Source organism: Mus pahari, chromosome X (assembly GCF_900095145.1).
Source record: "Mus pahari chromosome X, PAHARI_EIJ_v1.1, whole genome shotgun sequence".
Lineage (NCBI taxonomy): Eukaryota > Metazoa > Chordata > Mammalia > Rodentia > Muridae > Mus > Mus pahari.
In genome coordinates, this window is record NC_034613.1 from 28,949,695 (window position 1) to 28,964,826 (window position 15,132).

The 15,132-nt window shown below is 44.1% G+C and overlaps 2 protein-coding genes and 1 non-coding gene across 4 annotated transcripts in view; all 3 read right to left on the reverse strand.

Moving 5' to 3' along the window:
- Nucleotides 1-2,101: 2,101 nt before the first annotated feature.
- On the reverse strand, nt 2,102-5,235 carry Rpl39 (ribosomal protein L39). Its single transcript, XM_029534378.1, has 3 exons — nt 5,164-5,235; nt 4,032-4,135; nt 2,102-2,296 (listed from the first exon to the last, which is right to left on the reverse strand). Exons 1-3 carry the CDS (start codon nt 5,164-5,166, stop codon nt 2,248-2,250), a joined length of 156 nt encoding a protein of 51 aa, XP_029390238.1. The 5' UTR covers nt 5,167-5,235; the 3' UTR covers nt 2,102-2,247.
- LOC115063189 lies at nt 2,678-2,808 on the reverse strand. Its single transcript, XR_003843077.1, has one exon. It is a non-coding gene; the product is annotated as a small nucleolar RNA SNORA69 (small nucleolar RNA).
- A 5,220-nt stretch (nt 5,236-10,455) lies between the features above and the next one.
- Nucleotides 10,456-15,132, reverse strand: part of Upf3b (UPF3B regulator of nonsense mediated mRNA decay) — a 17,936-nt gene continuing 13,259 nt past the window's right edge. For both annotated transcript variants that reach the window (XM_021187796.1, XM_021187794.2), the window contains 2 exons: nt 14,094-14,394; nt 10,456-11,436 (listed from right to left, as the gene is read on the reverse strand). In XM_021187796.1, coding sequence (XP_021043455.1) covers nt 11,287-11,436; nt 14,094-14,394 — 451 coding nt within the window. In that variant the 3' untranslated portion in view covers nt 10,456-11,286. The remainder of the gene's footprint in view (nt 11,437-14,093; nt 14,395-15,132) is intronic.

Consider the following 15,132-nt stretch of genomic DNA (forward strand, 5'->3'; position numbering starts at 1 on the left):
GAGGGAACCAAACCCCCAATTGTTTATCCTGCCTACACCCTAACTATTCTACAGCTGGTTGGGTGAGGTGACACACACTTTCCAGCACTTGGAAAGCAGAGGCAGGTCTTTATGAGCCTCAGGCTACCCTGGTCTACAGAGTTCCAGGCCAGTTACTCCCCCCATGGTGCTCCAGTCTTCACAGTCCACTGAGGCTTCCAGCTGATTTCAAATCCAGTTAACTCTCAACCACCCTTCTCCAGCAGGCCAAAGGATCTCATGCCACCGTATCATCTTCCACTTCTGTCATCCATTCAAGGTCTCGAGAGAAAATTGATATACCTTTACTGTCATCTTGGCATTGTCACTTAAAACAGGTCCTGATGCTGTCCCATCTTCCTCTTTAAACAATTTTAAAATGTGCATTTTTTTTTGTCCCAGCTGTCCCAGAAATCACGCTAACCTTAAACTCAGATCTATATACCAGCCCCTGCCCTGGAATGCTGGGTAAGTGTGCCACCACACACCTGGCTATAAATGCTTATCTTTAAATTGTGTCTGTGTGTACATAATTTGTAGGTACCTTGAGAGGCCAGAGGCACTGGATCCCTTGGGGTGTTTACAGGTGGTTGTGAGCTACCTGACCCGAGTGCTAGGAACCAACAAAACTCTGCTCCTTCAAAGTGATGTCAAGCATGGAGCCTATCTCTCCAGCCCTGAAAATGTACGTTACATCAGAATGCTTAGAAATTTGTCAAATTAATTCTATCAAGTCAGCTTTGTAAAAGAACTGCCATCCAGTTAGTTCTGCTGTGCTGGGTGGAGAACACAAGCCCTCACACGCGCTAGGCCAGTGCTCTATGCATCCACATGGTTTGCCCCATGTCGTGAACTAGAGGGCAATATTGCTAAAAGTTCAACTCCCTGGTATCTACAGGATAGGGTGCTCACTAAGACAAGCTGTTGGGACCTCCACACATTACTTATCTTCAAATAAATGTAAATTTTCGTAAATATGCAGAAACCTGGGCTCAGCATGACAAACATGCTTCTTAGCACTTGGATCTCTAGGAGATCCTGACTTGAAAACAAAAAAATTGTGGGTATGGCAGCGCAAACCTAGTTCAGACCAGCTTGAAGAGTAGTATCAGAAGACTCTAGAAAAATATCTCTACAAGAGGCTGTGGACTAGACTGCCAACCCTAGTTCCTATGATTGCAACTAGAGCATTAAAGCAGCTTATCTCAGATCTTGCAGAGACCCTGGTTTCAATTCCTGTACCCACAAGGTCCATATTCCTATTAAAGAGTCTATAGAACAGTGGTTCACAACCCTCCTAATGCTATGACCCTAATACAGTTCCTTATGTTGTGGTGACCCTCCACCCATGAAATTTTCACTGCTTTGTAATTTTGCTGTTTTGATTTGTAAAGTTTCCCAATGGCCTTAGGCAACCCCTGTGAAACAGGATCAACCCCTAGAACCACTGCTACAGGCTAGGGATGCAGTTCAGTTGCTATGAGTGTTGGCCTACATGAGGCCCCGGGCTCAATCTAGAACATGCAAGGGATTAAAACAAGCCACTATGCCAGGCGGAGATGGCACACGTCTTTAATCCCAGCACTTGGGAGGCAGAGGCAGGCCTGGTCTACAGAGTTCCAGGACAGCCAGAGTTACACAGAGAAACCCTGTCCAAAAAAAAAAGCCACTATGCAAAAGTGGGCGACTACTTTCACTGAGATAGCTGTTGGTAAACACCTGGAACACATGTAAAATCAGGACTCCAGTTGTCCTGACCTCTAACACTATGGCTTACACATGTGGACACAATCTTAAGGTTTAAAACAAAAACTCTATGAGTATTAGGATCCAAAACCAGGACTTCTGCAAGAATACCAAGTACTGTTAACTGCTGAGCAATTGCTAGCTCCTAGGAAACAATACTTTACCCCACAGAAGCCTTATAAGGGCAATTCGGTACTTTATAAACCAGAACAGCATTTTGAAATGTTCTATATTTTATTACTGGACAAATATCCTAATTTAAGACATGAGCAAGTCTCCAGGTCATAAATGTTGAAATCCATCTGGTAGGACTGAATTGTCATCAATCAGTCCTACCTGAAATGTTCTATATTTTATTACTGGACAAATATCCTAATTTAAGACATGAGCAAGTCTCCAGGTCATAAATGTTGAAATCCATCTGGTAGGACTGATTGATGACCATTCAGTATAAATCCTCATGTCTTGCCATTGTGTGACTCCTTACAGACCCAGCTTTGTTCTCCTCCAGTGTCTTCTCTTAGAGTTGTACCTGTACAAAGAGAAGCCACCAGTTACAAGGTGGGTTGGTCAAACAAACCTCCTACAGCAGAGACTCAGACTTTCAAAGGAACAAGATAATTTATTTAAAGGGCTTGCTAGAGCATGAAAGGGCTTGCACGCTGGACCGTAAGTTCCAGTCAGCCAGGGTACACAGCAGACTAGCTCCAAAATAATTGTTACACTTGCACAGGCCCTGGGTTTAGTCATCCATTTCAGGCATGTATGAGCTGGGACAACCTACCTTAAAACGACACACCATGGCCTGGGAATTACAAGTGGGAACAAACTAGAACATTAGGTGCCCCTACAATTCACATTTAAGGTAGGAGAAAGCAACTCCAAATTGCAGAGCTAAGGCAACCTGTCTCTGAACTGTCCATGTCAAGGTGTCATGATTTTTACCCCAAAAGCAAAAATCAGAAACAATCAACATGGCTTTTCTTTCAGCAGGATAATGGCAGTACTCCCACAAAATGAAGCACTGTAATTGCTACCTGCTTTTTTTTTTTTTTTTTTAACAAAAACATGGAATAGCTGGAGTAGGAGGAGACAGAAGTTGGAAAAGTTGGGCAGTTAGTCCAGGGACAGAGCACTTGCGTAGGCAGGAGGTCCTGGCTCAAACCCTAGCCCCTAAAAATGAGTCACAAAATAGGCAAATCTGTGGATTAGTGGTTATAATCCCTCAGAATCCAAATATTAACTATCAGTCCTCACTCTTGTTAGGTATGGTCCTAAGTAAAGTGAAGTTCATGTATTATTTATAAAGGTGGCACACACCTGTAACCTCAGCACTTACTTGGAAGGTTGGAGCAGATTAGCCAGCCTGGGCTAAACAAGACTGTTTCAAAAAGCAAAAGACTATCCAATAAATCATCTAACGTCCGCTGCCTAGTGCTTCAAAGCTTTCCTTAGCATTGTATGGGGGCAAGACCAAAGTTTAAGTCCAGTCCTGACTGCAAGCAAAGTCTCTAAGGACGTGTACCATAACAGAAGACAGAAGATAGTAATGAACTCAAATGTAAGGCTAGAGTGGGTTGTTGATGATCGAGCCTAAGTGGCTAAATTAACTAAGAACAAGGAGCCTCAATTTTTGCCCCAGCAGAGCCACACCCAGATCTTTACTAATCCCAAAACTGGGCAGTGCTCATCTTTAATCCCAGCATGTTGGGAAAACCCAATTCCCACCAACTGTCCTCTGACCGCATGTGGGCATGCATCCCCCACAACACAGAACTTCCCTTGCCTGTGGGAGGCCCTGGGTTCGATCCCCACCACCCCTCTCAAAGGTCCAGCTGGTGCTGAGGTCAACTCTGGTTGCAGGAAAAAAAAACCACCACTCTTCTGCCAGAAGAGTCAGATCCGCTTAAGCCTTCCTAGGGAAGTTAGTGAGAAAAGTCTGCACCAGAGCTTACCTGCGGCCACACAGAACCCAATGAAACATTTAGAAAAGGTTTGTGGAGGAATTTCGGGGGCTCAGTAAGCTAGTCACTACCAAGGAACCTCAGGACCTGAGCTAGCTCCGCAGGACCAACCTGGTGAATGGAGAAGTGGTTCCTCCCAAGTTGTTCTCAACCACATGCATCCAATCCAAACAAAAGGAGTAACATTTTAAAAGGGACTAAGTAAACAGAGGTTGACTCGGGTGGACCGTACTTTGCAACTGTGTATCTACATACCCAGTTATTTAAAACCTAACGATTTCCAACAGACAAGAGAAGTCTTACCTGATTTTGTTACCAGTTTTCATCCGGATCCACTGAGGAATAGGACGATTTTGCTTTTGCTTCTTGGCCAGGAATCGCTTGATTCGGAAAGTCTTGTGAGAAGACTACGAGAAGGTGCAATCAGTTTAGTGACGCCACAGCCTATTCTCCTGATTCAGTCCTAAATGCCCACAAACTAGCATCAGGCCTGCAGAACATACACCCAGGAAAATCTCCCCAACCTCGAACCACTTAGTCCTTTTATCCTCATCACTTCTCTGTTAATGGCTTAAACATGTCTCATAATGAGCACCAGGTTTCTAAGCCCACGTTCTGTCTGCCCTAGAAACTGGCTGTCTGCTGGGCTCCGGGTGATGAAACATGGAATAGCCGGAGTAGGAGGAGACGGACTTACTGGAACAAGGGTGGCTTTAGGTTAGGCAAATCGTGGACAGTTTTAAGTCAATGCCTCTAGATACTGTACTCTGTAAAGTCTTATGTACCTTCAAGTGACATTGCTGGCTAACCTAAGATTATGGAGCCCCTGACACTCGGTAGGCAAACACCACTATGTTAAAAAAAAAAAAAAAAAGGCAACGAAGGCCAAGTGCACTCGTCCCCCTAGGCCAGTTGTAGGTTTTATTTAACAAATTCGGACAATAAACCCACTCTGTACCTAGACGCCCCTAAGCATAATCTTGTCAGTAGGCAATGACTGAGGCGCGGTTAGCAGACGCTTCCAAGGGGTGACGCTAACTTCTGAAGGGATTTCAAAAGTTCTGTTAACCCTTACTGTGGCCATCTCCCCTGTGCCAAGTGGCGTTTCACGCTCGTCAGTCAGGGACAATCTAAGAGTGGTCCCAAGCCTTTCGTTTTGCCCCCAGTCATGAAGATCACCGTCAGCCCAGGGCCATATGAAACTTTACACGCCTTGCCAGGCTGCAGGAAAAGCGGCCTGATCCTACAAGGGTAAGTGGGCTTGATAATTTCATGCCGCGCCCACAGGCCGATAGGTGTCCTAGCTCCAAAAACGAACACTAAAACCCTGAAAAATGCCCCCAGCCCTCAACGCTGCGCACGTCTGCCACAAAGGTACAGCCATCTCTGGCCTCAGGAAAGCCGCCGAGGGATGGATGGCGGCCGATAGTCTTACCATGGCGAAAAGCCGACTCAGGCGTAACGCACACGATGGCGGAGGAACGGAGAAGAGAAAGGCCGGGCCGGAAGAACGCGATTAGAAGACGCCGCTGGGGGCGGAGCTTAGGGGGGATGATTCGTCAGATCCTCCCTAACTCCACCCCCTGCGCTCCCGTGGGGCCGTGGGAACCCAAACAGGTTTATAGGGAACATGGTTCCGAGGCCTCCGCGTCCGTGCATGCTCCTGAAGGTGATCATGATTGTCCTGGGGGCCACAGCCTTGGTGGCCGTGGTAGGTGGCCTTTGAGAAGTAACCAAGTAAAAGCCCTTAGCAAACCCCGGGAAACGGAGTAGGCGGGACCAACTCTGACGAGGGCGGGGAAAGGCCTCCGTCACTTCCCAGAGCTGCAACTCCCCCCCCCCCTTCTGAGAGAGTGGCGGGGCTTAGGGCTGGCCATGCACCCTGGAAGGGAGGGAGACGGGGCTGCAGACTTCGTTTAATGACTACACTATTACAGAGAATCCAAGTTCCATTCACAGCACCCATATCAGGCAGCTCACAACCCTCCAGCTCTAGGGGATAGCATGTCTCTGGCTTCAGTACCTGAAAATACTTAATTAAAAGAGAGGCGGAGCTAGAGAGATGGCTCAGCGGCACTGACTGCTCTTCCCGAGGTCCTGAGTTCAATTCCCAGCAACCACATGGTAGCTCACAACCATCTGTAATGAATAGCTACAGTGTGTTCATATAAATAAAATAAATACGTAAATCTTAAGAGAGAAAAAAAAAAAAAAGACGCCGGACGGCGGTGGTGCACGCCTTTAATCCCAGCACTTGGGAGGCAGATGGCAGATGGATCTCTGAGTTTGAGATCATCCTGGCCTACCCGGCGTGAGTTCCAGGACAGCCAAAATACACAGAGAAACTCTGTCTCAAGTGGGGTAAAAATCCCATATACCGGGGCCAGGGGAATCGTTAGTAGATAGAAGCACCAGTCATGCAATCCTGCCAACTATAGTTCAAGTCAAAAAGTGAATATACAGGGCATGGTGGCCTACGCTTTTAATCTTAGTGCTTGGAGCAGAGGGAGCAATATCTCTGAGCTCAAGGCCAGCCTAGTCTATATACTGAGCTTCCAGACAGTCAGGACTACTACATATAGACCCTGTCGCTAAATAAATAAATATATACTCGTGTGTATCTGCAGCCCTAAGATTCCTACAGCACAGTAGAAGGTGGAGACTGGAGAGCCAGCTAGCCTGGAAGACTGTGGGCCTGCTAGCCTGGAGTATTTAACACAGCAACAGAAACAAGGCAAACCCGCTCTCAAAAAGGTGGAAGGTTAAGAACCAATTCTCTTTGACATCTGCTCAACTGCTGTGTAAATAAAACAAAGTCACATATAGTTGTGTACCCCTATGAGGCCCCTATGAGGCAGAGGCAGGAGGATCATAAATTGTGGGCTAGCATAGGTTATATATTGAGACCTTACTTCCAAAAGGTAAACTATAGAAAGAGCGCAGCATAGAACAACAAGAAGCTGAAAACTAAAGATAATACCTGTGAATATCATAAAAAGTTAAAGATTCCTTTGATCAGTGCCAAATTATTCTCAGAACTACCTTGTATATGTCGTTCTGGGGGAGGGGATCAGTTTGTGATGTGGAAAGCTGAGGACCACAGGAGTCCCCAGCCGGCCCCTTCACTTCCTCACAGGTACCTAAAGCACACTGCCCTTGGCTCTGGACTTTCTACTGTTTCCAATAGCTTCACTTATCCCAGCAGAGCAGTTAGTTCCTCATGGCCACAAGCAACCTGAAAGCTCCTGTGGTGGCCAGTGCTGTATGAGTGGTGTACACTGCTGCCATAGGATCAGTGCCAACAGAGAAGTGCTCAGTAAAGGATCAGACCCATGGCCTGATTCTGATTACTATGATGATGGCCCTACACCACCATTCCCAGCTTAGTATCTAAGCCTTTAATTAGAAATGCAGGACGGTGGTGGTGCACGCCTTTAATCTCAGCACTTGGGAGGCAGAGGCAGGCGGATTTCTGAGTTCAAGGCCGGCCTGTTCTACAGAGTGAGTTCCAGGAAAGCCAAGGCTGTGGAACTCAGAAATTCCAAAGGCTGAAGCAGGAAGTCCTATTATTCAAACAACCAAGGCTACAGAATGAGACATGGTGTACATGCATACACACATCTCTATCTCTCTCTTTTCTTTTCCTTTCTTTTCTTTTCTTTTCCTTTCCTTTCCTTTCCTTTTCTTTTCTTTTTTGGTTTGTTTTTCGAGATAGTGTTTCTCTGTGTAGCCCTGGCTGTCCTGCCATAAAAAATTAAATCTGGCTGGGTATGGTGGCACACGCCTTTAATCCCAGCACTTGGGAGGCAGAGGGAGGCAGATTTCTGAGTTCCAGGACAGCTGGGGCTATACAGAAAAACCTTGTTTCAAAAAACCAAAAAAAAACAAAAACAAAAACAAAACCAAGCCTTAAGAAACAAATGGAATGAACTCCTCCCCGTTATTTATACTCTTAGTCCAGTGTGTCTCTCTCTGTGTATGTGTGTGTTGCTAGGGATGGAACCCAGGGCTGTATACATGTTAGGAAAAGCACTCTACCATTGAGACACACACCCAGCTCCTATAAGTTTATTCTTTGTTGTTGATTTGGTTTTTGTCTTACAATGTAGTTCTGGTGGACTTCAAACTTACTATATAGCCCAAGTTGGCCTTAAACTTACAGTTATCCTCCTGCATCAGCCTCTTGAGTACTAGGCATTATAGACAATATTCTACCATGCCTGGCTCCTATAGGTTTATTATAAATATGAAGTTATGATTTATAGCAGCAGAGGTAGAACATGGTGCATATACTTTTAATCCTAGTGGTCAGGAGGCAGAGTTATGTGAGTGAGGCCAACCTGGTCTACAGAGTGAGTTCCAGGACAGCCAGGTGATAGAGGGGACAGCAAGGTACAAGCTGGGGTTTATGGGGAGAGGTGAGATGGCTCATTGGCTAAACCTGACAAGAGAGCCAATCCCCAAAAGTTGTCTCCCAACCTCCACACATTGTCATGCGCACACAGCTCCTTTAAATAAATATAATAAAAAAATAAAATTAGGGCTAGCGAAAAGGCCCAGAGGTTAAAAATTGGTACTACTATTTGGGAGAGGGTGGGGGTTGAGACAGAGCCTCTCTACATACTTCTGGATGTCCTAGAACTTGGGCTGCCCTTGAACTCCCACAGATCTACCGGCTCTGCCTCCTGAGTGCTGGGATTAAAGGTACCTGCCAGGCTTAAACTGGTCCCCAAGTCCCACTCCCAACATCCACAATGAGTAGCTAGCTCACTGCTGCTTACAAACTCCAGCTCCAGAGGACTGAGCACCTCTCTGACCTCCACAGCCATACACAGATACAAAATAACAATCATAAAAAGAAAGCAAAAGAAAGAAACCGTAGTTTTGTGAATAAGGTATCAGTTCCCCCAAACAACTGCTTAGCAGGAGGGAGGGGCCTCACGTGGTATCCTTTCATAGATCGAGTTGAGGGATTTTCCTCAGCACCACTGGACAGCTCACAGGCAGGCAGGAGACTCCCACCCAAAACCATTTTGTCTACTCACAGCCCTTCTCACATGGCACAGAGTTCTGATTAATTACACTGGTAGTTCTGGTGGTCACTGACGTATCCCGAGTTACTCAAGGACAAGGACTTGTCTCTTTTCATCCTTGTCCCTAAGGATGCGCGCGCGCGCGCGCGCACACACACACACACACACACACACAGTGAATAGTAGACACTTGCTAATCGGATGAAGGAATGGAAGAAATCTAAAGGGGCAGGGAAGTGGGTTTGGCTCAGAGCTGGACAGGACAGGCAAGCACCAGAGGAAGGCGCTGACAGGAAAACTGAGTTTACTCAGCTGCTAACAGGCCAGAAGGGGAGGCAGGCAGTGCTAGCTCCTTGTTTTTTAATTATTTTATTAGATATTTTCTTCATTTACATTTCAAATGCTATCCCGAATGATGGGTCTAGAGTAGCCTTTTTCCTAAGGCCAGCTCCTGTGACCTTTAGCTTGGCTTCTATTTTGGATGTCTTTGCAAAAATCCTACACTTATTCCCTCAGGTAGCCCTTCTCTTGAATGTCTTCTAAATAGACTTTAGTATTTCTTATATTAGAAATGGTCACTTCTCAAGACCACTTGCCTATCTGTTTCATTTCAAGGCCAGACTTCTCTAAAGTTATCAATGTTAACTGAATCTATTCTCAACCTAATGACTTCCCACAGTCCCAGTTCATTAATGGTGTAGAAGTCACCACATCTGTGAGTCTCTTCAAGTGTCATAATTGAATTTTCTCTAGCATCCAACCCTGCTGGTCACACCCTTTTTTCCAAGGCTGACCCACTGGAAAACTGGAGTGTGACTCCAAGGCCTTCTTGCTCTACCATCAAGCCTTATCCACAGCCCTGTCCACTGTTTTTGTAGTGATTTGATATAGAGTCTCATACAGCCCAAGTTGGCCTCAAATTTAGTATGTATCCAAGAGTAGCCTTGAATTTTTTTTTATTTTATTTATTATTTTTTTTATATTTCGAGAAGGGGGTTTCTCTGTGTAGCCCTGGCTGTCCTGGAACTCACTCTGTAGACCAGGCTGGCCTCGAGCTCAGAAATCCACCTGCCTCTGCCTCCTGAGTGCTGGGATTAAAGGCGTGCGCCACCACTGCCCAGCTAAAACTGTTTTTAATAAAGCTGACAAAGTATAAAGCCGCAAGCTAACCTATTAGTAATGGGCAACTGATGCCCAAGGTGGGGCTGGCAGGAAGGAAGTGTTGTGCAGACATGCAGGCATTTTGTTGTTTGGGACAGAGTCTCACTTTGTAGCTCAGGCTAGCCTAGAGCCTACTATATAGCCTAGGATGACTTCAAACTCAGGTCACTACTCCTGCCTTGACCTGAGACCAAGTGCTGGCACTGCAGGCATGAAGCACTCCACCCGTCTTTACTTGGGTTCTTACAGTAAAAGAAGTGAACCGTGATCTGACCCTCTACTTGGTCAAAGCCTCTCCTTACCGACTAAAGGCAGAAATTAATATCATTTACCCCCTTTCAAAATTCCCAAGAACTTAAGTCAGAATGAAATGTTTAATTTCTTAAAACTAACAGCTATTTAATAACGTTAATAATTTCACTTGGCTGGAGAGGTTATAGCTCAGTGGTAGAATACACACATCGCATGCTTGAGGCCCTTGGTTCCACCCCCGGTACCACATATGAGTCAGTACTTGAATAAATAAACACAGCTTCATACTAGAACGAAGTGGAAATTTATTGACAGCATTACAAAACAAGCTAAGACTGAAAGCTGCCATAACAGGAACAGATATTGGTGTAGTTTCCTTCCTGGAGAGGGTATGCACTCAAATCATCAGACCTAAGATAAAACAAAGACTAGATTGTCAGTAACTAACCAAGGGCTACATTTTCCCTAGTAATCGGAAAAAAACGCTAAAGGCAAAAAACGAGATGGTTACAGGGATTTTTTGATGCTACATTCACAGAAGTAAAACAAGCTGTAATTATGAAAACTTCAGACACAGGGTATAGATGTAACGTGACTATTTAAATCTTTTCCATCAGCCATAATTTGCTCTATCCTCCGCTCTACTTGTGCTACAATTACATGCTCATTGCTCCTACACTACAGAGTCAACAGTCAACAACAATGCAAAATAGTTAGATCCCAACGAGACTTAGTGTGTTTCTGCTCCACTCAAACGAAGATGCTCCAAGGCAGGATTAAGAACACCTGTTGATTTTCGAACCTGCTCTTTTTAGCTGTTATACAAAGTGAAGCCCTTATTTGACATTTTTCGCTTGCAATGTCCTTGCTACCATCCTTTTCTGAGACATTAAAATTAACTTGTGGAAACTGCAGAAAACAATGAAATTGTCCTTCGATTCTGAGCCTGCAATCTTATTCTGCTTAGACACACTCCTCTGTAGTACATCCCACCAGCACAGCGACCCCTTTTCTTGTTCTCTGTTCCTTTGCCCTGAAGGCACTTCTGGATAGCATAATACGTGCTCTTTGGCTGCCTGGACAGTCAGGACACCTATGACCATTTGGACTTCTCACTCCTCTCCTCCTTCTTTTCTATGGCTAATACCACTTTCCTGCTTTTTGTCCACTGGGGAATCTCCAGGCTTGATGTTGTCATCGGCGGGACAGAGTCGGCTTCGGCTTCGAGCTCCTGGTTGGTAAAGCTGCATAGCTGGTCGATCCTGAAACAATACAAAACATTCATGTTATAACACTGTTATTCTGCTTTAACATGGAGGGCGAGTTCCGCAGCCCTAAATTATGTATTCATATATCCTGAGACCAAGTCATACCAGACCAAAGACCTGGATATATGCTACATAATAACTTCCCCTTTCCTCTCTCCTCCAAAAAAAAAGAGCAAACTTTTTTTGGCAGGAGGGATTGAAACAAGTGCCTAGTGCATGGTAGGCTAGTGTTCCACTGAGCCATATTCCCAGTCCTTCTCCATTTATCCTGAGACAAGCTATCACTAAGTTGCCTGGGTGGCCCTGGCCTTAATATCTCCTTACCTCAGCCTTCCTGGGATTACAAGCTGTCATCACCAGCTCTAGCTGCTGCCACTTTATTTGAGACAGGATCTCTCAATGTAGTCTAGCAGTCCTGGAACTTCCTATGTAGACCAGGCTGGCCGTGAGCTCACAGAGATCCATCTGTCTCTGCCTCTTGAGAATGCTGAGATTAAAGGTGTTCAACACTATGCTCAACCTGTAGTTATTTAAGAATTACTTTACATGTTTAGGGTGATGTTTTGAGAAGTCTAATGCCTAATTTTTAAAATAATATTTTATTAATTCTTTGAGAATTTTGACATGCATATAATGTATTTGCCTAATTTTAAAGCTACCTCAAGATAACCTAATTATTTAAGTATAAGGTGATAAGAATTAATTACCTGTAATTTTTTGAACTTAGAAACTACAAGAACCAAGGGCCAAGCTGTAGCTCAGTAACAGAGTGTTTAATACATTCAAAGCCAGGGGTTAGACAACTGCCCTGGGGTAGGAGGGGGAAATCACTGGAGAAACTACAGCTACATGCCTGTGATTCTCTACCAGTAAATTGCCTTTTGTGGTGGGAGAGGGAGAACAGGGCCTAAAGTAGCCTAGGCTGACCTTCAACTTGAAATCCTCCTTCAGACATAGGCCACCATGTCCCATGCAATAAATTCATTGTAAAAATCTAAAACTACACAAAAATATGTTTAAGTTTGGCTTGATTTAGCTCAGTGGTAGAATTCTTGCCTAATTAGATTTTGGGTTTGATCCCTAGCAAAGCAAAAAATAAAAGATCTGCTTGCCTTACTGAAACCCACCTGCTTCTGCCCCTGTGTTCTGGGATTACAGGTGTACACCATGCCTAGCCTTTTAAAAAAATATTTATTTTTCCTTATTATTATTTTTAACTGTGTGGGGAAGTAGTATGTATGTGTATCTATAAGTACATGCAGTTGCCCACAGTAGCTAGAGTTATATATGTCTGTGAGCTGCCTGACATGGGTACTAGCAATTGAAAAAATAAAAATATTCACCCCTTAACATCTCTCCAGCCCCAAGTGTTGTTGTTATTGATACAGGGTCTCTATACATAGCCCTGGCTGTCCTTGGATTCAAGTAAATAGACCAGGTTGTCCTCGAACAGAGATCTTCCTACATCTGCCTCCCGAGTGCTAGGATAAAAGCTGTGTGCTGCCATGCAAGCTAGGCAAGCACTTTTCTGAGAAGCACACTCAACCCCAAGCTCATTTTTATATTCCACCCATGTCTAATTCCTTCCAGAATTTAGCTGTTGTGACAGAGACTATATGGCTCATACAGCCTAAAATATTTAGCAGCTGTTTTGTCCAGATTTGACTGTTGTTTTCATTTAAAAATTGTTTAATTATAAATTTTTAATGCTGTTTTGAACCTATGGTTCCATTTATGCTGTTGTCTATCACAGTACCAGCGCTTAAGTAGTAACTGTAAAAGAAACAGAATATATATGTTCAATGAGATCAAAAAGTTATAGTCTGCCAATCTACAATCTGAGAAGATTCATAGGACAAACTGGTTTCTACGGCAAACAATTAAATGTCAGGGAAAAAAAGAGATTGCTTGGATCAAAATAGAATTCAACCACATACTATGAACATTGTTCATAGCCCTTATTTGATGCAACTGGGAAACTCTGACTAGGAATTATTAGGGTAGTTAAGAAATTACCTTTGAAGCTGGGCATGGTGGGGCATGCCGTTAATCTCAGCACTCAGGAGGCAGAGGCAGGCAGATCTCTGTGAGTTCGAGACCAGCCTGGTCTACAAAATGAGTTCCAGGACAGCCAGGGCTACAAAGAGAAACCCTGTCTTGAAAAAAAAAAACAAAAAAAAAAAATAGAGAGAGAGAAAGAAAGAGAGAGAAAGAGAGAACAAAAAAAAGAAAAACAAAAAAAAGAAAAGGAACAAAGAAAGAAATTACCATTGGGCTGATGAGATGGTTCATTGGATAAGAGGACTTGCTGCCAAGCTTGACAACCTGGGTTCAATCTCTAGAACCCACCTGGTGGAAGGAGAGAATGGCTCCCACAAACTGTCCTCTGACCATCACTCATGCACTCGACATATGTGCACTTGTGCACTCATATGCACACATGCAAAAAATAAATATATAAATTAGAAAAAATAAAATGAAAATTCCACAAAAGGGACTGGGGATGAAGTTCACTGGCAGAAAGCTTGCAATGATTCAATACCTAGTGGGGGTGGGGAAAGGACACATTCCTTTAAATTTATACTTGTAAGAATAGGGGGAAAAAAATCCTCATAAAAACAACCAAGTTTAATAAAAAAAACCAGCAGCACCTTGTTCCTTATGCGGTCTCTCTTAACCACTTCCTCTTTTTTTTCAATTTTTTCTAACGAGCATATTGATTCTGTATTCTCACTCTTCTTTCCTTTATCTCGAAGTGCCTCTTTCTCTCTCTTCATTTCTTCTTCCTTTCGCTTAAAAGCCTTCTCTTTCTCATAGCGTTCTTTCTGCTGCTGCCTCCGGCGTTCTTCTTCTTGCCGCTTCAGCCTCTCTCTTTCGCGGATCATGCGCTCCTGATCCCTCTCATACTCCCGGTCCCTGTCTCTGTAATCTCTGACACCCTGCTCATCAGGCCTGTGAAAGATAAACAAGAAGGCTGGAAACACAGTTCAGCTGATAGAGTGCCCAGGGCTCAAGTCCCAGCACTGCAGGCTCGAGAGTCTGTCTGAAAAACAAAACAAGACAAAATAGAACGGAACAGAAAAAGGCGAGGCCAAACCTTCACACATCCTATGAATGCAAATACGGAAACCCTGGTTTTAAGTTGGTCATCTTATTGAGGGTGCACTTTTACAGCTGAGGAAAAAATAGGAGTTGTTTTAGAAAATAAGAAAAACCAGAAGTTGGGGCTGGAAGGCTGTCTCATAAGTCAAGAGCCTATTGCTTTTGCAGAAAACCCAAATTTGGTTCCCAGCGCCCATATCAGATGACTCACTACCACCTAAAACTCCACTTACAGGAGGATCTGACACCATTGCCCTCCTTGGACACATGCACACATGTGCAAATAGGCACACACAAGACAGATAGGTACACACACACACACACACACACACCTGAAAATAATAGAAATAAATCTTTAAAAAGGAAAAAAACCAAAGGTCATTCACCTAGCTGGAGACACTAGAATATCTGAAGCATTTGTTCCCCTCCCTCCACTCCATATAAAGCAGTTCATTTTTTTTAAAAAAATAAGTTTTTTTTTAAAAATTTTTTTTTTCTTTTTTTGGTTTTTCGAGACAGGGTTTCTCTGTATAGCCCTGGCTGTCCTGGAACTCACTTGGTAGACCAGGCTGGCCTTGAACTCAGAAA

Bases quoted from the DNA above. Each gene is read 5' to 3' on its own strand.
- Rpl39 (XM_029534378.1), bottom strand. The intron at 2,297-4,031 runs GTAAGACTTCTC...CTCTTTGTACAG, and splicing joins AAAACTGGTAACAAAATCAG to GTACAACTCTAAGAGAAGAC.